This window comes from Mixophyes fleayi, chromosome 4, assembly GCF_038048845.1.
Source record: "Mixophyes fleayi isolate aMixFle1 chromosome 4, aMixFle1.hap1, whole genome shotgun sequence".
NCBI lineage: Eukaryota > Metazoa > Chordata > Amphibia > Anura > Limnodynastidae > Mixophyes > Mixophyes fleayi.
In genome coordinates, this window is record NC_134405.1 from 44,681,628 (window position 1) to 44,704,310 (window position 22,683).

At 42.1% G+C, this 22,683-nt stretch overlaps 1 protein-coding gene and 1 long non-coding RNA gene across 2 annotated transcripts in view; one reads left to right on the plus strand and one right to left on the minus strand.

Moving 5' to 3' along the window:
- LOC142151322 (uncharacterized) overlaps positions 1 to 19,982 on the plus strand; it is a 36,247-nt gene extending 16,265 nt beyond the window's left edge. The window contains exon 3 of the long non-coding RNA XR_012691178.1: positions 19,867 to 19,982. This is a non-coding gene — a long non-coding RNA (uncharacterized LOC142151322). The remainder of the gene's footprint in view (positions 1 to 19,866) is intronic.
- Positions 10,488 to 20,500, minus strand: MRPL4 (mitochondrial ribosomal protein L4). Its single transcript, XM_075206844.1, has 9 exons — positions 20,363 to 20,500; positions 19,387 to 19,468; positions 18,468 to 18,639; positions 16,939 to 16,990; positions 14,836 to 14,953; positions 13,076 to 13,182; positions 12,423 to 12,532; positions 11,119 to 11,192; positions 10,488 to 10,704 (listed from the first exon to the last, which is right to left on the minus strand). The coding sequence occupies exons 1-9, from the start codon at positions 20,414 to 20,416 to the stop codon at positions 10,559 to 10,561; spliced, it is 915 nt and encodes a 304-aa protein (XP_075062945.1). The 5' UTR covers positions 20,417 to 20,500; the 3' UTR covers positions 10,488 to 10,558.
- Positions 20,501 to 22,683: the final 2,183 nt, after the last annotated feature.

Below are 22,683 nucleotides of genomic sequence, written 5' to 3' on the forward strand. Positions count from 1 at the left end.
AGGTAGGTTTTCAGAGAACGCTTGAAAGTTTGTAGAACAGAGGAGAGTCTTATTGTGCGAGGGAGAGAGTTCCATAGAGTGGGTGCAGCCCGAAAAAAGTCCTGTAACCGGGAATGGGAGGATGTAATGAGGGTGGATGAGAGACGCAGATCTTTTGCAGAACGGAGTTGCCGAGTTGGGAGATATTTTGAGACAAGAGAGGAGATGTATGTTGGTGCAGCTTTGTTGATGGCCTTGTAGGTTAGTAAAAGTATTTTATATTGGATTCGGTAGAAGACAGGCAGCCAGTGTAGAGACATACAGAGTGATTCAACAGAGGAATAGCTATTTGCAAGGAAAATCAGTCTTGCCGAAGCATGCAAAATAGATTTTAGGGGTTTGAGTCTGTTTTTGGGAAGACCAGTAAGGAGGGAATTGCAATAGTCAATGCGGGAGATGATTAGTGCATGAATTAAGGTTTTAGCAGTGTCTTGTGTGAGATATGTGCGGATTCTGGAAATGTTCTTTAGATGTATGTAACATGATTTAGATATAGAGTCAATGTGGGGAACAAAGGATAGGCGTGAATCAAGGATTACACCTAGGCAGCGAGCTTGTGGGGTGGGATTTATGGTCATGTTATCAACAGAGATAGAAATGTCAGGTATGCTCTTGTTGGCGGGTGGGAATATTATTAACTCTGTTTTAGAAAGATTAAGTTTGAGTTGACATGAGGACATCCAAGATGAAATGGCAGAAAGACAGTCAGTTACACGGGACAACACAGATGTCGAGATATCAGGAGAGGATAGATAGATTTGGGTATCATCCGCATAGAGATGATACTGAAAGCCAAAGGAACTTATTAGATTTCCAAGAGAAGCGGTATAGATAGAGAACAGCAGAGGACCTAGCACCGAGCCTTGTGGTACTCCAACTGATAGGGGAAGCGGAGCAGATGTGGCTCCAGAGAAATTAACAGTGAAAGAGCGATTAGAGAGGTAAGATGAGAACCAGGATAGAACTGTGTCTTGAAGACCTAGGGATTGCAGCGTTTGTATGAGAAGAGAGTGGTCAACGGTGTCAAATGCAGCCGAGAGATCAAGGAGAATTAGGAGAGAGTAATGGCGTTCAGTCTTAGCAGTGATCAGATCATTAACAACCTTGGTCAGCGCAGTCTCTGTGGAGTGTTGAGAACGAAAGCCAGACTGAAGAGGATCCAACAGGTTGTTTGCGGAAAGAAAGCGTGTGAGGCGAGTGTAGGCAAGTCTCTCTAGAAGCTTGGAGGGGCAAGGGAGCTGAGAGATGGGACGGTAATTTGAGAGAGAGTTTGGGTCGGAGTTTTGTTTTTTTAGAATAGGAGTAATCACTGCATGCTTGTATAGTGATGGAAAGATGCCAGTAGAGAGTGAGAGATTACAGATTTGAGTTAGAGGTGAAATGAGCACAGAAGACAGGGATCTACCAATTTGCGAGGGAATAGGATCAAGAGGACAGGAGGTAGAGTAGGAAGATAAGAAGAGCGTAGAAATTTCCTCTTCATTTGTGGGGTCAAATGAAGAAAGGGTGTCAGAGGGTAGTGGGAAGGAAATGAGCTGATGGCTTGTTGAGGAGGAGGATACCATTTCAAGTCTGATCTTGTCAATCTTGTCCTTGAAGTAGGAAGCAAGATCCTGAGCACTGATAGTAGATGGAGGGTTCGGGGTGGGAGGATTGAGAAGATGATTAAATGTATTGAAAAGGCGTTTGGGGTTAGAAGCCTGAGCATAGATAAGAGATTGAAAGTATGTTTGTTTTGCAGTGTCCAGAGCATTTCGATAGGAGTGGTAGACAGAAGTATATGTGAAGAAGTCATTAGAGCTTCGAGATTTACGCCAGTGACGTTCTGCTTTACGGGACAGTTTTTGAAGATTTCGTGTTGCTTTGGTGTGCCACGGTTGACATCGAAGTCGACGTGTAGTATGAAGTGTCGCTGGAGCCACTTGATCAAGGGCCGTTGCTAAGGTTAGGTGAAAATGAGGTACTGCCATCTCAGGGGATGAGAATGTAGAGATAGGGGAGAGAAGGTGTTGGAGAGAGGTGGAAAATTGTTGAAGATTAATAGAATTAAGATTTCTACGAGTATGAGGAGGCTTGGTAGAGTTAGACAGTAGAGAGGTTAGAGCAGTGGGGGTGAGAGTGTAGCTGATAAGGTGATGATCCGAGAGGGGGAAGGGTGTATTAATAAAATTAGAAACTGAGCATAGTCTAGAGAAAACAAGATCAAGGCAGTGGCCATCCTTATGAGTAGATGATTCAATCCACTGGGAGAGGTCAAGTGAGGATGTTAGAGAGAGTAGTTTGGAAGCAGCTTTGGAAGGTGGGTTATCAATGGGGATGTTGAAGTCACCCATGATGATGGTGGGGATGTCTGAAGATAAGAAGTGAGGGAGCCATGCAGAGAAATCCTCAATAAATTGTTGGTGTGCTCCAGGGGGACGATAGATCACCGCAACACGTAGGGAGAATGGATTAAAAATGCGAATAGCATGTACTTCAAAAGATGTGAACGTGAGTGATGGGACATTTGGTAGAACGGTGTATGTGCACTGTGGGGAGAGAAGTAGTCCAACCCCACCTCCTTGTCTGCCTTCAGGTCTGGAGGTGTGGGTGAGATGGAGGCCACCATGTGAAAGTGCTGCAGGTGAGGCAGTGTCTGATTGCATGAGCCATGTTTCTGTTAATGCCAGAAGGTTGAGGTTTTTTGAGAGGAAGAGATCATGAACGGAGGTAAGTTTGTTACAAACAGATCGTGCATTCCAAAGGGCACATTTAAAGGACTTGGGAAGAGAGGGTAGACAGGTGATGTGTTTGAGGTTTGCTATAGAACGGTAGTGTTCTGATGTATGTGTGTGTGAGGAGTGTGGGGGACCTGGATTAGGTGATATATCACCAGCTAATAGAAGCAGAGTGAGCGAAAGATAGGCAAGGGGATTGTAAGATGTGTGGCCTTTTATTTTCTGGCGACAGGTGGAGGCTGTACTTGTTAGAGATAATAAATAGGACAACAGTTCATGGGTGTTAAATAGAGGTGAGTGGAGTAATGCAGGTGCAATATGAACAAATTTGTGTGTTGGTAGAGGGGTGAAAGATGACACAGTCCTAAAGATCATTTAATTATGATGTTTCATTCTACTCTACAATTCTTTTCTAGTATTGTTTTCAAAATGGAACAATCATATTTTTGAAGATTTTCTTCTTGAGGATGTTTTGTGTGTCACAGAGGTAGCAATAACTAAGATTTCATCTATGAGCAATTCATAAGAATAAATAGTTGCGTGCGTGGACCTCTTTAGAGTAATGTTTTCAGTTTTGCAGACCTCACCTGTAAAAGGATATTGATAAAATAGGTAACACCCGAGAAGAGGCTACTAAAATGGTGAATGGTCTTAAGCAGAAGACCCATCGCAAAAGATTAGTGGAGCTTAAAATGTGCAGCTTGGAGGAAACTGGTATCGGACTCATTTAGTCTCATCATATTGCACATTTTTCAGTGCCCCTGACTCCGGCTTAGTTTGACGCCGCTCCTTTCCGCTCCCTGGTACTCTTGTGGACCTAACATGAGCTACAATTATATGTATTCATTATATATTTTTCCATATTGTATTACATGTACATTTTGTAATATATTTATTTTGGCATCAAGTGGTCTTGTGTGGGTGTCCTAGGTCTTATAGATTAGAGAACTAAGGCTTCATTTCAACAGCCATTCATTAGGATAGTAACTATCCTCAGTCCTGGTCCTATATTTACACATTTTGGTGCCATAAACCTCTTAACCATTGGTATTGCTTCACTGAATTGACAAAACAGGTTCAGAAGATTTTTTTTTTTTTTTTAGTACAGCTATGAACAAAATAACAGCCTGTGCTGTTGCCTCTGAGAAGGGTCGCTCTGCAGGCCATATTGCAATTACAGTCAATACTTTCTGCCCTGGCTAGCTGGTAGGTACGGGCAACCAATACCAGAGGCACCCCTCCCACTCCCCGAATACCCAGGTGTGTAACACAATCACATGTGGGCAGAATCTAGTGCAGTGTTGTGGTGCAGTGTGAATGAAATATGGGGCATCAGGCCATATCAGTTCAAAACTTTATTGAACTCCTCTTCTCCTCCAGCACAGAAAAGCATAACGGTTGCAGGAAAGGGTTATATAACCACCTCAACCTCCTCCCGCACACACTTTGCAGCAGTAAATATCTGATAGTTCACACACCCGATGTTGTAGGAACAGTTATCACACAGCAGAGCCAATCATATACACAGACAGACGGTAGGCATGGTCCAGAAGTTCTTGCACTATGCTCGTGCGCACCATTCCCTCCATCAGGGATCCACTTTTCCCACATTTTAGTCAGGCTGCTGCCAAACAGCGACCCCCCTCAAGGTGGGGGGTACATTCCAAAGGGGCTCCTGCTGCTGCTACTGTATGGAATAATTCCCCACTTTACAGGGACCTCCCCTTATCCCTTTGCTGAAGCTGCGTTTAACTATTTAGGGGACTATTTTCTGAATATTTTACAGACGTTACACATCCCGGTCGTCAGGGATTTTTGCATCACATGCTTGTAGTCACAGACTGATTCCCAGTACTCCCCTTACTGCAGGGTCCAACCATACTGCTACACATGACACGCTCACTCCTGCTCAGTGACACTTAACTCAGTACACAGGAAGAGAGGTCATGATCAGATGACCTGTGAGACTAACACTTATTGGGACTAGATCCAGGGGCTCTCTTCACTCCCTGCTATCACACAAATGTTTTCCTGTTGCGGCTGCCACTCACTCACCCCTATCCAGGGTCACGGTATGTCACTTCATGCCTCACTCTTACAGGCACACTCCTTTGGGCAGCAAAACCAAATGCTCTACCATCCAGACCTTTGTAGTGGGGGCTCTCCCCATCTTTTCCACTGCCATACAGGTGCCTCTTCTGGGGTACCGCTGAAGGTGGGGATCCCCCTCAGTAGCCCTACTCTTTACTATGGGGGCTCTTTGCTGCCCTTATCAACCTTAGGGCTTTTACTTCCCCCTACTGACACTGCCATCTTGCGGCGTTTGCAGTCTTCTGTTGCCCTTACTGGGCTTATTTACTGCTCGCCGCGCCCCCCTATACTTGGCTGGGGACCCGGGACCACCACCTCTCTTTCCTGGGTCCCGGCTAGAAAATGGCACCCCTTCGGGCTGGACACCAGATTCTTTATAGACTCTGGCTCCCAAGTGGTCACCTCTGGGTCCCGGCATGTATGTGCAGTTAGCCACGCCCCCTTCAACTATTGACCACAACCAATGACACGGCTGCTCGCGTCCCCATGGGTGGGGCTTAACAGCCACCAGTTCCTCCACCTCTACAGTTACTCATCATAGCAGGCTCTTACTCCAGCCTTAGGCCTATTTTAAATTGCCCATTAACTTAAATTTGCCTAAACCATGTGGGAACAGACATTTCCTCATGATTAAATGCTTCATAAAGAGGCCCTTAAGTTGCAAAAGAAGCCTCAGAACACCAAGAACTCTGACCAATAAAGCTACGAGACGTGGGATCCAGAGGGAGGCATAGGAGGCCAGCATCTTCTGTTGCAAAGTGAACAACTTTCCCACCTCAAGGGGCGTTAGGTGCACAAAATGGTTCATATTGGATATAAACTTACTGTACAAAATTCCCTTTTATTCATCTCCCCTCCAAGATTTGTGAACTCTTTCATTTTTCCCAAACCTATTAAAGCTCAGGACTTCATAAGGAGAAAAACAAAAGGAGGAATAATAAGACTAAAGACAGAGAGTGAGGTCTTGTTGAGGAAGACAAGTAATAGCAGATCATCTTAATAATGATTTTTGCTCAGTGTTCACTACAAAATGAACGGGGAAGGGGCTACAGTTAAGTTGCAAATGCAAAATAATGCACTTGGGTCTAAAAACCCAAAGGCTAGATATAGTATTAATGGCACTATAATGGAAGAGGAAAGGGATCTAGGAGTCACTATTTCAAGTGCCTTGAAGGCAGGTAAGCAATGTAGCAAGCAATGAGGAAGGCAAGTCAGATACTTGGTTGCATAGGAAGATGAATCAGTAGCAGAAAGAAAGAAGTAATAATGCCACTGTATAAGTCATTGCCTCATCTAGAATACTGTGTGCAGTTCTGGAGGCCATATCTCCAGAAGGATATAAATACATTAGAGACTGTACAAAGAAGGGCAACTAAAATGGTGCATGTCCTACAGCACAAAACTTACCCGGAAAAACTCAAAGATCTTAATATTTATAGTTTGGAGCATAGAAGGGAAAGGGGGACATGATAGAAACTTGCAAATATATCAAGGGTTTGAACAGGGTACAGGAGGGAAACATTCTACAAAGGAAGAGAAGTACAAGAACACGAGGACATGTACTGACACTGGAGGAAAGTAGGTTCAGAGGGAATCTGAGGAAAAACCAATTCAGAGAACGACTGGTGAATAAGTGCAGTAGCCTCATATCAGAGGTGGTAGAGACTAATACAGTAGAGCAGTTTAAACATGCTTGGGATCTTTATAAGAATTTACTTATAAAGAATAAATGATCAAATAGGGTTTGCGGTACCATAGCTTAATAAAAAAAAAGAATGGGCAGACTAGATGGGCCAAGCGGTTCTTATCTGCTGTCAAATGTTTCAAGGTTCCTTATCGAACTTTTAATAAAATTCCATTTGTTTACCTATTGCTATTTCAATCTATTTCTGGTCCACTTCTAAGACTCATCATCATCATCATCACCATTTATTTATATAGCACCACTAGTTCTGCAGCGCTGTACAGAGAACTCACTCACATCAGTCCCACAGATAAGGCCATGGACAAGAATTGAACTCATGACCCCAGTGATGAGAGGCAGAAGTACTAACCACTAAGCCAACGTGCTGCCCTCAAGTTTCTAACATCTGTTTTCCTCTGTAAACACTGTAAATGTGGTTACCGTGATCAGTCATCTAAGAGTGGTCACTCCATACAGAATACATTCATCACTGGGCCTTCCGGCAATATGTTTTATGGAATCCTGTGAAAATTACAAACTTCTGTACTATTTGCCTTTCCTCTGTTGTATGTCTTTCCTCTGATTTCACTTATCCCGTAGTTCTGACACGTGTTTTCTCCACTTAATGGTATTTGAATCCATTCAACAAATTCTCTAACAAATCTACACTCTACCTTGAAAACTCAATCTGGTCCTAGCTGGGCTCCATCAACCTTTGTATGAACCCTTACTTCCTGAAACAGGCAGTCCAGGCCTAGAGGATTATGTTTCTCTAACTTCTTTCAGGACATTAGGATGCTTGCTAGAGAATTATAGTTCTTTGTTTCAAGATCGTCTTTCTTCCATGTAAACAATCACAGCCTGGTTAGTGTCTAACGTCAAGCACCACCGCCTCGGTAAACATGAAGTTGGCATCAGATTAGAGATGGATGAATTGTACTGCATTACCTTTCCTTGAATGCCAGAAGAGTTTTATGTCCTTAGCAAACCATTCACTGCCTGTGTTATCTGTGAAACCTCATCTGTGCCATTGATTTGGTTCATAAATTAAACTGACCTGTAAAGACTGCTGCCTCAGACTCCTTAAAGACTCTACCCAAAATGCAAAAATATATAGTAAGAGTTATAATAAAAAGCGGTCGCTTATTAACCTCCTACACTTCATTCATTGTATTTGCCAGGTTCAACAGGTACCTACCAACTTTAATTTTTTTTAGAATTGGTAATTATTATACTGTTAACAGTTATCTTAGTTTATGATAAAAGTATGCTGCACCCTGTTATGTGTGTCTAGGTACGGCAAGTACTGTTTAGACAGAGCGTATTTCCACCCATATTCAAATCAAAACGTATCTTGAGATACACTTAGATTAGAATGTAGGCGAAATTATGCACAAGTTTAATTCTCTTTTAAAATACGGAACTAACGTCCAAGTTGCATTTGGACATGAGCCAGGTCCCACCCAAATGTCGGAGCAGCAGCCAACTCGGATCATACCTGTGCTGCTGGATCCAAGGTGAGCATCTCGCACTTTGTGGGAAAGAGTCAGCTCGATATAGAAAGATGGTCAACCAAGCAAGACTCATTTTCCCATTATAAAATATGTACAGCAGACAGGAAAAGGAAAATCAACCTGAACAGCCATTTTCTTAGCCTCACCAAGTGTTAATATACAAACTAAATACTCCTTATTGAATTGTATGGTGGCCTGTTATACCGTCTCTATTGAGTGATGGAGCTTTGCTACCCTCTTGTGGCCATCTCTGAAACTTCTACTCATCATCTTCATTATCAGCAACAAGGCAGGATTTAGTTGGTCCACTATACATTGCTCAAACTTTCATATACAGCCTGCTAGGTTGTTGTAGGCAGGATATATGAGACAGTTGTGAACTAAATAATAAATTTATTGAAGTAGTTCAATATGTATAATCAATGCAGATATTATGAAAGTAGGATAGGAACTTGGCTGGTATGAAAACAGGTGAGGCAATACGATATAATCTGGCACAATGCTGACAATGTTATAGGTCACTTACAGGATAATAAAGCAAGGAAAGTCACTGATGCAAATAATAAATGACACGGTATAGATATGTCACTGAAATAGGGCGCGATAAGCTGGTATAGTAAGAATATAGTCTGTGATGTAAGAGCGGAGCCCAACCAGCAGAATTCAGAATGTTCAGCACTATACAAGGTAATAGTCACCCCCGAGACAGCCCTGAAGCCCCTCAGTGTGAAGCAGGAGAGTTCCGACACCACTAGTAAGCACACAGCATAGGGATTACTTGTAGCGTGCTGCAGGGAAGGAGTAGTCCATATACAAGCCAAGTAATCATCAATATCAAGTCGCAGTCAAAATCTGAACTCACAGGAAAGTAAACAGGTTACAGATCCGAGAGGCTAGCACAGGAAACGCTATCAGCAGCAACTGAAGGATGGACAGGTGGGGAACTCTATCTGAGAGATCCCCAATTGGGTTAGTTAGAGGACAAGCCTCCAATGATGTTCGATCACCTGACCTCCTCAAATGTATACAAAGCGGGCATTAGAAATCAAAAACATTGTAGTAAAAAACATATGACTGAAAATAGGCGGACAGAAAACAGTGATCCTATGCAACTGATAGGCAGATAATAGGAAACATCTTAGTCATTCAACCACCTATCCCAAGCAATCTAACTTATTTAGCAGTCTTCAACATGTGACAAATTGCCTTTTCTAAAATGTAGATATGCTACATCAAAGGCTTCTCCTGGATCTATTAACGTGGTCAGCCAATCATGTTTGTTTGATATGACCACCCAGTAATACATGCTGCTTGGGATCTTGCAAGTTGCTGGATTGTAGATGTTCTACAACTCTTTAATTCTGCAATGTTTTCATTAATTTCCCCAACATAGATGTGTCACCATTACACTTGAAAAGTGGATGTATTCCTGCTAGCAGTTGACGCTACAGAGTAGAGAAGAGCAGAGTCTAACATTTCTCCCGGTGTTCACCAGGGACCCCCTCAAGGTTTGGTCTTAGCTGTGCAGGATGTGCAAATCAGGGTCCTCAGATTAATTTGCTATCGAGGTAGCGTAGTTGTCACCTGTGGAAAGTCACAGGACTGGACTCAATCTGCAGGTAGTCTCTTGGCACGGCCTCGCAGATAGATAAGGCTGGGAGCTCACGTATGCCACAGAGATAAATAAGACACCTGTGTGTTAAACTTCTCCATTTTCCCATACAAATACTTTGACTTTCATGTCTGGTTCATTAGGTTTTTATTAATGGAAACGTTGGTGGCCCTTAAGCATCTATTTACGTCTATGTTAAACCAATAACATTTGCTCATTTACAAAACACACACCTTCTTTATTTGCACAAGTGCACCTATGTTCCGCAAAGCGCACTTCAAGCTGCTGTCCGCTCTCTGGTCCTTGGAACGGCCTCCGGAAAATCAATCTTTGTCAGATTAACATGAAAACGTCACATTGTTGTCAACCCTACTTCCACTTGCTGATCAGAAAAATCATTCATTTCAATTTTTATCCTAAAATACTGCTCCTTTTAGCTTATTCTAGGTCTCTAATTAGTAAAAGTGTGAGATTAACAGGTTACTTTTGTGAGTTTGATAGTTTTTTATTACACCGCTTGATGTGTACGTTATAAATGTAATTTTACACAATGCAAGATGCAACTGGAAGGTTCAAAGATGTCCTACTGAAAGGACAGAACGAGACCCAACTTTTGCCACCTCTCTCTTGCAGGGAGAAAAGGGCTTCGGATGTGTCCCCACATCCAAAGCCCTTTTAAATTTTCATTTAATTGCTAAATAAAAATATATAGATATTACTGGACGTTTCTTTGTCATTTCCTCCAAAGTAGATTAGATGTAAGACAGAGCTCACACATATGGCCTCAGATGGAGCAGTCAGTATGAGGAAGAATGACAGTCACAAAGGGCACCATTTGTTCTTATTTTTATTTCAAAAACGTAACTGTATTTACAAAAAACCAAAACAAAACTGCACTGGCTCACGGGAAGTCGCTGTACGGTAAACTGAAGGGGTACAGGGCGGTGTAGCGAGAGTCTTGCCACAATAATTTCTCTTCCAAGAAATCCACGGCTCCGACTGTCAACAGAATAGTATCGTGCTTCAGCAGACTGTAGACATTCATACCTGGCTCGGCGAGACAGAGGAGAGAGCTTATTACAGGGTTCTGGTCATGCTTTTAAAGGGAGGATGCGGATTTGCTAAATGATAAAATATGGCGATTAGACTCTGCAGTAGTGGGGCGAGCCTGCCCAAAGGGCGTGCCAGGATATAAGACCCTCACATGGACTCCTGGGACACCCTCTTCGGTCAGATTAGCCACCAAGCCTACCGGCCAAAGGCAATACCTGCAGTGATTCAGCCAGGGGTAGGCATCTCATTTAAGGTTGATGAAGCTTTAAAACCCATCACTTTCAATTCAACTATTGGGTAAAATAATGTAGTGCTCTTTACAGATTCTGTGCTCTATCTATGACCACTTTGTGGCTCCATGTCACGCTTATTCCTAGTGAGTGTATGGGCTAGGAATCAGATTCTTACCTACGGCTGGGATGACGTTTATCTTCTTCAAATTGACGGTTGCACTGAAAATATTTTCTGGCAGATCTTCATTGCTGTTAAAGACAGGGATAGTGTAAGGAATGATAAAGTCAATGTAAAGTTTCTAATGAAGTATCAGTCTGGCCTCGTGTTGCACAGGAAATTGGCTGCATGAAGATATATTAAGCACAAGCTGGAGATCACAGGGACATAGGAAGCTATCTAGGAGCTCTGTATGAAAACACCTGACCTGCAGGTCCTTTACATGATCACAGTATTCCAAAGTGACTTGTAATACCCATATATGGTACATCTGGTAGAACACTAAATGATCATCCTATCGTAGGAGCTGTTACAGCGTTATACAGTCATCTTCTATAATAACACTGGCCGTCCTGTTTTATACAAAGCACAAGCTGATTTTTAGGTCTTTAGTGTGTTTACAATGTAGCGATAACCCAGATTGTACCATCGTTGGCCACATTTTAAAATGCTTTAAAAAAGGGACAGTTTCCTGCTGAGCGGGTGCATGGAAGCCCATCATGTATGACACTATTTATGTGTAGCACATTAAACTAGTGCATGCAGCCCTCTCACTCCTTCCTTGGCGCCCTCGGTCACTTAAGAATTGAAATATGGTTTCCACCTTCTTATACAATGGGATAGAACAATAATACTCTCCTTTACATTACTGTGCAGTTGGGCTTAGAGCTCTTCTCCCATTTATTTTCTGCTGATTTATATAAAAATAGGGTCTGAAGAAAATGTAGAAAAATGCAACAATTCTAAATGACATATGTAGTTCTAAAATATATAAAAGGTGAACTCTGGAGTGTAAGCTCTCAAGAGCAGGGCCCTCTGTACCCCTCTTCTCCCACTTACACCTTGTCAACCTTGGATATATATATATATATATATATATATTGAGCAGCACCTTACAAATAAAACAGACGATGATGCTGATGATAACAGGTTTGTTAGCCCCTAAAGGAACTCAGTATTTATTCATATAGTGTGTGTGACGCTTATAGAACACATGCAGCAAATTATGTACATTTTACTATGACATGCAGGTCACTTTTACTCCAATTTTTCCTATATCCTCTTTATAGATCGGCCCTCAATCTCCCCATACTGGTAGGTATTGTCCCCAGAACCTCATTAGGTATAACCTCTTGTCTCCTGTGACACCCTGTAACCTTTATTCTACAAACCCACTCAGTTACTGTGTCCAGTCTAACGGAATTGCTGAAGGTCAGAGGCAAAATTTATTGTTTCCTGTTCGGAATGTCACGCGTACTTACACGTCAACAATCAGCACGGACTCGCCCCAGTGTCGCTGTTTGAGGAGATCAATAAAATACTCTGGGTCTGGGGAGGAAATCTCAATGGAATCGATGATGTGAAGATCCTTCTGCAGGGGCAAAGGAAACGCAGGTCTAGGTTAACATATACGTTTAGTATCCACCAAAATGAGAGAACATGGGAAGAGGGGATGGGGTCTGTAAAAGAGGAGGGTGCAGAAAGTTTAGGATATAATATCTTGCAAGGGGAGTCTGTACATAATAGAGTGAGTGGGCGTCCAAAATAATCTGAGGTGGGGCTGCCGGTGAGAACAGCTTCTAAGGTTACATATTCCATAAGGAGCCTATCACAACAATAGCAAAACAAGACAACTCTTTTCTGTTACCGAGAGGTCACAGAGCAGAGGTTAGCATTATAGTGTCACAGGAGGAGGAAGTGAGGAACGTGACAGTGGCTACCTGTAGGATAAAATATACCCAATGGGACATGCAAAGAAGTAATACTCTGCAATTTGGGTGAGGGGACTCACAAGAGCATTACAACATATAGAACTAAGACGTGATGCTTTCTGGTAGCACAAGAGCATTACAACATATAGAACTGGAGACGTGATGCTTTCTGGTAGCACTCTGAGGGGTACTAAGCACCTCACCTGGGCGAGCTTCGTGGTTAATGCCGTCTTCAGGCCCAGAACTCGGAGCTTCATGGGTAACATGTAATAATAACTGGTAGGGCCCCGTGGACCATGAGCTACTCCACCTGCAGACAACACACAACCCTATGTCAGTACCTAATACAGTCATTTATCAGCATCGGCTATTCACTGAAGCAGCTTCATGCTATTATAATGCCAGTTTGTAAAAGCTTATATGGAGATCTATATATACTGTACAAAGCATAAATTAAGGACAGTTACCAAATACACACTTTCTGCATCCATACAAACACAACGCTAAACAATAATTGTTTAAACCAGTGATGGGCAACAAGCAGCCCTAGGGCCACATGTGGCCCTCTGAGCCTTCACCTACGGCCCCCAGCTCCTTCCTACTTTGTCAGATTTGCTTAATACATCATGATACATAAAGAGTCACACATCTGTAATAACATGATTACATGTATTGTTCACTTGTGGCTTAGATTAAGGGTTATGTACGTCCCTTTAGAAGATTAGAGGGAATCCCATTGGGCCCCTGAAGTGTATGGGGTTTCCTATCACTGGTTTAAAAGGGACACTAACGTCAACATTTTTCTTTGTTTTGTGTTTAGATAGTAAAATATGAGATACTGCTTTTAAGATCTGAAAAAAGAAAAAAGTACAATACCCCGGTTGTATAAGTGTGCACACCCGTTCATAATAGGGATGTAGCTGTGTTCAGAGTTAACCAATCACATTCAAAATCATGTATAAAGTAATTAGCATATACCCGAAAGCAAAGAAAGGGATTGAGATTAACCCCAAATGCAGATCAGCCGTTCTTATAGGATCTCCTTGCAGCTTTTTTGGTTACATCATACCGGAATAGCTGCGGTCCACAGGGAGCTTTCAGAACATCTACAGGGGTGCTCAAAGGTACCAATCAGGAGAAGAGTGCATTACAGGTACCAATCAGGAGAAGAGTGCATTACAGGTACCAATCAGGAGAAGACTGCATTACATGTACCATGGACCACTGATACCATCACCAATAAGTGGAGAGTATGTGGCACAACAGTGACATTACAGCACGTCCCTCCAAAGCTGGTAACAGCACAAGGAGAAAACCTATCTGGGAGGCTAGAAAAACATTAAAGGAGCTCAGACCTCATTCCCATTGAAAACCTGAGAGATTAAATAAAGAGGGCTGTGCACAGGAGATCCCTCACAATTTGATGGGCCGTGAACTTATCTGCAGGGAAGAGTGGACAGAATTGCAGGTTCAGGTGTTTGAGACGTATTCACTGCTGTAATAAAAGCAAAGCTGCTTCCACAAAGTAATAGCATGGGTGTGAATACATATGCAACTGATGTATTGTACATTTTTTATTTTCATTTCTTTTTCTTAAAATGTTTATACATTTGTATGTGTTTTCACTTGAATTCACTTGAGGTGTAACATTTGTATAACACAATGTATCTTGATTTTAGGCTTTAACATAAAAAAACAAAACACCTGCCATTTCAATAAGGGTGTGAGCCTTATTCTATCCACTGTAGGTGGAGCACAGGCATATAGAGAAGGTTCTCTCTGGGAGGACAGCGAGAACACTGCTGGTGCTTCAAATAGGCTGTTGAAAGCTGAAACTGTCACAGAAATAATTGAAAAAAACTTTCTCTATATTTTTTTAAAATTACATAAACCATATGGGAAAGTTTTTTTAAAAATACAAAAAAATGTGATGAAAAATGTGCCATAGTTGTAGAAGACTGACCTCCTCTCCAGAGAGGTGATCGGATGCTTCCCTGCCGAGCTCGCCCAGTTCCTTTCTGTCTCCAGGGCTTCTTCCCTCCTCCTCTGACCTCTGCCCGAGTCTTTACTTTGGCATAACTCTAAGAAACAAAGTGCATTATACTGCAATTATACAAAGTGCACACAACAAAATGAACAAAAAAAAAAAAGAAGAGGAAGGATGTGTGTAGCCCATGAATGTAGGGGGGGGGATGAGTGAGTGAGAAATGGGGAAAGAGATGGGAAGAGAGAATGAATGGACAGGAAAGCGAAGTAGTGTTTAAAGAGGAGATGAGGCAGCCGGCAGATTGTAGTAGAGGAGGGAGTAGCCGGCAAGTCAAAGTAGGGGGAGAGGAAGCCGCCTGTCGGATCACTGCAGGGGAGGAGAGGAAACAGTGCAAGTGCTAAATAAGCTAAACAGGAGACAGCAGGTTTGAAAAAAAAAAAAAAATTAAAAATAGAGGAAGCAACACAGGTGAAGAAGCGAATTAGTTTCCTATGGAAGGCTGGGACTGGGAGGAAGTATTTTAGCTGCATAAGAAAGTGGTAACCGGTACATTGGGAAGGGGAAGAGACAACAGCTTAGGTTTCAGCTTGAGAAGCAATTAACCTGGTGATGACAGCCAGTGACTTGGGACCATGCACAAACAAAGTGGAAGCAGAGTTATGTACAGAAAGGAAACCTCAAGTTGGAGAGAATCGGGCAGGAAAAGAGAGCTTATGAAATGTTAAGCAAGGTAGATAAACCAAGGGCATGACATCATTAAGGGACCAGTGACAGCTGTGGAGAGACTTATAAAATGGCCTCTAAACTATTTCTCTTTTTAAGAACCACTGTTAAATTAATTTTCTGTTTCCTCCTAAAATACTACTCGGTTTAGCCTACTTTGTCATTTTATTGATTGATATTAGGGGACATCAGTACTGTCTATTACATACGTTACTTCACCTTAATGTGTTTGAAGCTTTTTAGAAGATTGGTGGAAGTGCTTCTAGATATGGAGATGTCCTGCAGAAGTGCAATTGGATGCGGCAGAGTGCGTCCCATTATAAGGATGAGAACTGATCTCAGGCAGCTTAGAGGTGGCGGAAAATCAAGCACTTTTGTGGGGAGATTAAGGCTGCCTCCCCTGCTGTAAATACAGCCTCTCCTGCCCTTCATCAAACTTAAATAATCACAGCACACAGAATGTTTTTTCCTGCATTTCATTGCAAAATCAGTTGCGCTTATGCACTAAATCTGCACTTAGCAAGAGATGCCCGCGATCAGCCCAACTACTCCCATCAGACAGAACAAACACCATCACAATGTCCTAACAAATCCATGAGCTCCTCCTAAAAATTAAGTGCTCTTGTACAAAAAGAAGCCATGTGATGTCACAAACATGCGATGCGGTTCATAAAAGACTTTTAATGTCTAAAGCGATGCGGATTTATGCCAAGCATCTGAATAACGTGTCCGTTCTGCTTGCTGTGACATCACTGACCACATCAATGTGCCAAGTCACCAAACTGCAGTCTGCTCAAAGTATATATGTTACCTAGGAGACTGCAAGCTGATCAACTTGGTTCTTACTTCTGCCACAGAGATATGCAAAATAAAGTAGAGCCTGCATCCTAAGTAGCTACCTAAAATGTACAGATGGAGCAGGGTCCGTTAAGCCATTTATTACCAAGCACACCAATTGTGCCATCTGCCTCTAACTGTCCCATACACTTCTAGACAATTACGTCAGGCTGAGAGGCTGTAACAGAGGAATCCAGGACAGTTAAGTTAATAAGGCAAGTGCTTGATGTGTATAAGAGCAATGTCCCATATGTAAGCTTACAGCAGCGAAGTGGCACAGATGCTGGACACCTATAGTTATGTACAACTGTATACCTCTTGTTATTCCAGGAATACAATTTAGGCCAATAACTCATACTAATGTGAAATATTGAATTCAGCTGCTCAAAGTTGAAGTGTTGCAGCAGAACCTCTACTAGCAATGTATCTCCTTCCTCTATTGTATATGAAAGGGAAAGCTCTCCGGGACAAATTTCTACAGGGTATAAAACTTATAAATAAAAACACAGGGATACTTGCAATTCTTTTGAAGTTTCGCTGCCACGTTACAACTTGATGAATGACATCAATCCTAAAAAAAAAAAAAAAGGCAGAGGGTATGTAAGTATGTACATACATTTTATCACACACACACAAACATTTATAATCATGTGATAAAGGTACACCCTCTTCTGTGTTTTCACATATCAGGACATGATAAACAATCTCACCAAGTCCTAAAGTGTGACAGATCTAATCTCATGTGATTATTTATAACCTAAAACCAATTTTACTTTGTACTTATTAATTCAACAAACAAAGAAGCCATTGTGCTGATGCTATGTGTGAAGTAAGTACACCCTTACTGCCTCTGTATAATTACTGAAGGTAATTAGAGCCACGTGCAGCTAATCGAGGGCACTGCATTGTGTCATCAGAAAGTGCTACCACCTCTATAGAAGAGCTGTTTGGTTAGGAGCTCCCAGCATTGTGTTGCCACACCATGCCAAGGAGAAAAGTGATCTGCAATGATCCTGAGAAGCAGCTGTTCTTGCTTTTTAGTCTGGAAAGTGTTATAAGGACATTCCTAAATTATTTTAATTCCATCATTATACAGGGAGAAAATTGATTTACAATTACAATACTGGGAAAATCCTAGGTTATTTAGCTTGTGCCAATCAGTGACGAGTGTCCACGGTAACTACCAGTAATTACTACACATGGAGGAAACACTTATTGGGCTACACAGCAGACCCTTCCCCAGGCCAGTTAAGTCTACCTTTGTTTGCCTTATTGACAGTGTGGCAAGGGTGCAGTCCTGGCATCACTATACTTTAGGCGGACAACCTACAGACTTTTCCAATGATTCAGCGAGTCCACAGTAGCGGATTGATTCCTCCTTCACAGCCACAGTCCACCAGCAACTGTGATAATCTGATGACCCTTCAGCGTCATCTATAAATACCTCTCATTCTCCATAGCAGCGATCCTTATACCACCCCTGGTCCCATGGTAGGTATAGAGGTGGAGCAAGCTTTGTATGAAGGCTATTGGAAACCCATATCTGAAGGGGATGACTAGGATATAAGGTTTCTGCCCCATGTCCCCTATGTTTAATGCTGAGAATGGCTCTACTTGGTCTGGAATAAAAGCACAAAGGGATCCCATGGTCAGGGCACAATGACCGATGACCAGCTTACAGATGGAATGGTGAGGTGCCTAAACAAAACATCAAAATTTTGGAATGGCCAAGTTACTTTCCAGATCTGAACTTCATGGAGATGCTCTGGTGGGATCTTTAAGGAAGCTGTTCATAAACGAATGCCCTCAAACATCACTGAACTGAAGCAGCCTTGTAAGGAGGATTTGGGCAAAATTTCTCATATGCGATGCAAGAGACTGAAAACACATACAGAAAATGAGGACTTCAAGTTAATGCTGCAAAAGGTGTTTCTACAAACTCCCGATTCATAAGGAGTTCCACACATGGCTTATTGTTGGCTTATTTGTTCAATAAATAATGACAACGTAAAATATTAGCATAGGACGGATGTAAACAGGTATCTGACCTGGGAGGGACATTGAACACATCAGGATGTAGATGGACCAGACCTTGTAGCTCATCCTCTGGGTGACGACTTAGAGACTCCAACCAAACTGTGGTGGGAGACAAGTGGGAGGGTACCGGAATCTTACACGATCGCAGGACAGGTTTAGAGAGGTCCACAGGTGGGCGATGAACTAAAGCATTAGGGGGAAAATGGAAAAGATTAATAGCATATTTTTCTAGAAATATTTCTGCTTACACAGCACTTGTTCAGGTACAGTTTTGATACCCAACAGAGCTTACAGTCAAGTTTCCCCATGACTGGGACTCTAGGAAACAAAGTTCATTCATTTTTTTCTGTTTGCTAAACAAGTATTTATGGGGATACAGCCTTCAATTAACCAGTAATTAGTGATATCAGCGACAAAAGGTGTGACTTGTTACTTGTGAGGTTCATCCCTGAAAACGGGCTGGCTGCACTGAGCGTAGGTGACGGGTTCGCCGGAAAAAGAGTTTTACTCAATGTAAAAGTTTTACTGATCTGTAAACTCTCATCTATTGCAGTAATGTAACTGACAGCGGGAGAAGGAGCTTCTTGGACTCTCATACGGTCAGAGTACTAGAAGCTCCAAGCTTCTCCCGATCAGTCACCTTACTGCAGTAAACCAAAGCTATGCAAACCAACAGTATTTACATTTGTAGCCTACAGAAAATCTGACACCTTTCTGTGTCCATAGTAATAATGCATTATTGCTTAATGCAATAGAACATTATTATATAAATATTTCAGTGTCTCCCACAGCCCATTTCAAAGAATCATGGCACTAACAGATTACAATGAAGGTGCAAACTGCAGAACAGAGACGTAGTGAATCCTATTTTGGAAGTTTGTCATCAATTAAAAAAAAATATGCTGTATATTTTAAGAATCATTTACGTACTTTTAATAGGTCCATCTTTTAGTCCAGCTGGTAGAATAAGATTTGGAGGAATGGCAGGTTCGGATGTGGAAGAGGAGAAAAGCTGCAAGTAAACACAGTAAAGATTATGAATGCCAACAAAATGTATTACTCATTCAAGTCAATTGCACACACTCATTATGGAGTTCTCTAACAAAAGTGTGAATTGTGGGAACAAATGGCACAAGCCTTCCTACTTACCAGGATTTATTTTACATTTAACAATTCTCTTTAGCGTTCCCTGGTCCACCTTACAGTAGAACCATTACACTGCAGTACACAATGAAGTGCTTTTAGCTTAGACAAGTATCACAACATAGGATTTAGGTTCATGATACCATCAATGTTTAGTGAACTGACCCTAGGTGTAATATGCAGTAAGCACAGATCTACAATACCAGTGTATACTACACTCCTACAATCAGGGAAAGATAGCCACATTTAAACATCATGTATTTCCAGCCCGAGACCTGCAGCATTCTCAAATTGTCAGAAGACCTCGTAGTGACGTAAAACATCCATCTAGAAACACTGTGCGCACTAAAACCGCTGCGCCCCACAGGCATCTGACAGCTCCATAATGCAGTGAGTTTTGGGGGGGGGGGGTGGGCTGTTTAAAACAGCAGTTCAGCACCTGCCAAATATTCTGTCCTGACTTGAAAAGTCATAAACATGTCTGTATATATAAATTGTGTTATTAGCTAACAGACCGCACAGTTGTCTTTGTACTCAGATGCTTTTGAGCATCTTTCAGCAGTCTTACAATCTTGATTCACAGAACTAGTAAATATAATTATATATATATATATATATATATATATATTATATATTCACACACCATACCAGTTGCAGTTTTCTTCAGAGAATGGAGATACATTGATTAGATCTGCTAGTACTAACACTGCTATACAGAAGACTGATCACCCCCTCCAATAATCAGTAGTCTTGCATCACTGACCCTTATCCCGGCTCCTCTCCTGCAGCAGGTCAGCAGGAGACTCCTCAGCATCATCCTGAGCTCTTCTCCCTCTCACATGAGAGCAGGAAGGTCACTAGACAGCATGACTGCCGCACTTCCGGCGCCCAGCACTGCACGCTGAGGCCGACGCTGCCAGGTTCTCTTGCCCACATCGCGCGTCATTACCGGAAGCCCGAGCTACGCATGCGCAGTGTCCAATGTGTTTCATTCTAAGAGAATAAATGAAAATGGATAATTAAATAAGGCTCCTAATCGGTCTGTGTGACTCCCTGTGTTACACAGGAGCGTTTATAGAATGGAAATGTGATAAATACGCCGAAACCAAGCGGAATCTCTCGCCTATATAATAGGCAGCTGTGTCTTATTGCCAGGGACAGTCTTAGGTTTTAGAACATTGTCCCTGTACAGTTCTGTCCTTATTTTTAGGAGTAGACCAACTGCACTATAAAAAAAAAAGTTAGTTTTCAGCGTTTTTTATATTGGTTTTTACTCTCTGGGGTTTAAAAGTTAATATTAATATAATATTAATAATGCAAAAAGTATGTTATTATCAAAGTTAGGTGACATGATGACCATCTTCAAAATTTCACTCAAAACACAATGCTTTATAACTATACATAAATATATTAAGAGAGGGGGAGACTTCCATAGTGCATGAAAGACAATACTTTAATAAATAGAAACTTTTAGAATATTAGAAAAAGCCACTGCCAATGCGTTTTTCATTGCAGGATAATGTTTAGGTCCTCCCGCGACAGACGAAGTCCTGCGACAAAACACATTTGGGCATGACCTTGTGCAAGTCTTGAAGTTTGGATACTTTTCAGCATGGTGCAGATTCCACCAGTGTATAAAGTTTTCTAATAAAATATATCCAGTATGGGTTTATATGTATTAAGGTATTGCACTCTGGAGTAACCTCTTTTTTTTCACAGATGCTGAGATCAGACAGTGTAATGGGGGTCTGCAGACCTATGTTAGCCGGTCCTAGTGCTTGATAGTGGAATCCCAGCTGAATTAATAAAGGAAGCTCACCCCAGAGATAGGCAACTTGTGACCCTCTTGATGTTGTGAGACTATTAGTACCAACATGTCTCAAGGGTTGGTCAAGGTGCTGAGAATTGTGATTCCACAACAGCCATAGAGTCGCAGAATGCCTAAGACTGGCAGAGTATCAATGCTGACAATAATCACTTTCCTCAAATACATTATGTAACACCTCTCTTCCTAGGATTAAGGCGCGTATGGCTATGAGTGTGTGTGGGTATGTTTCAGTTCCTGGCCCACTAGTTTATTTTTATTCTCGGTGCGCAGTGCCTCCACCTTGGTCTTCAGACAGTAAGCTCTTTGCGGGGTAATGCTCTTGTACAGTGACACCAAATGGAGACCAAGGAACTCTGCCCCCTTACTCTCAACCCCAGGCTCGAATACAGAAAACACACAACCCTCTGAAGCTAGCTTTAGAAACTACCGGCAAGTTTATTTCTAGAGTGGTTCCCCAGGCTAGTTTCTATTTTAGAAATTTGCATAACAAATGCACATTTAAAAACAGTATATCAGCTCACTAACCCTAAACGACAGATTAACCTTTAGCTTATCATAGAATAACACACAGTTCTTAATGTCCGAAACACTAACTTCAGCGATACATCTGCATCTTAACATTATTCTAGAGAACAGTTCACACTAAACAGGGACATGTAAAAACACGGCAGTTGAAACCAATATAACTTTCACATATAAACAGGGCCGGATTAACCATAGGGCTAACTGGGCTACAGCCCAACGGCCTCTGGCATCCAGGGGGCCCTTGAAAGTGCTCAGCAGCATTATTGATCGGTCGGGGGCGCCCCGGCCCGATCAGTGCTGCTGAGCACTTTCAGTGCGGTCCTTTCCCAACGCGCTGTAGTCTCCTTACTGAGGAGATCTCGAGAGTCTCACTCTCACGAGATCTCAGTAAAGAGCGTACAGCGCGCCGGGGAAGGAGGTAAGTGCTTTGGGGGCGGCTCGGATCACCGGGGGGGGGGGGCCCTCGCGGGGCCCCTGGGCTTCCTTAGCCCAGGGGCCTCCGTTCCCTTAATCCGGCCCTGCATATAAATATGATTGACCAATATATAGCAATATGCAACACACATCATAAAGTGCATTTGGTATTCATATCTATAGGCTCAATTTGTTACTTTTCAGTAATACAATATGAGTTTTCAGTAGAAATAAAATGGTAACTGCAATACTCCTATGTTAGAGATCCCTCCAGCAAGCAATAATAAAATAGTAATAAACACAGATTTCTCGGATGC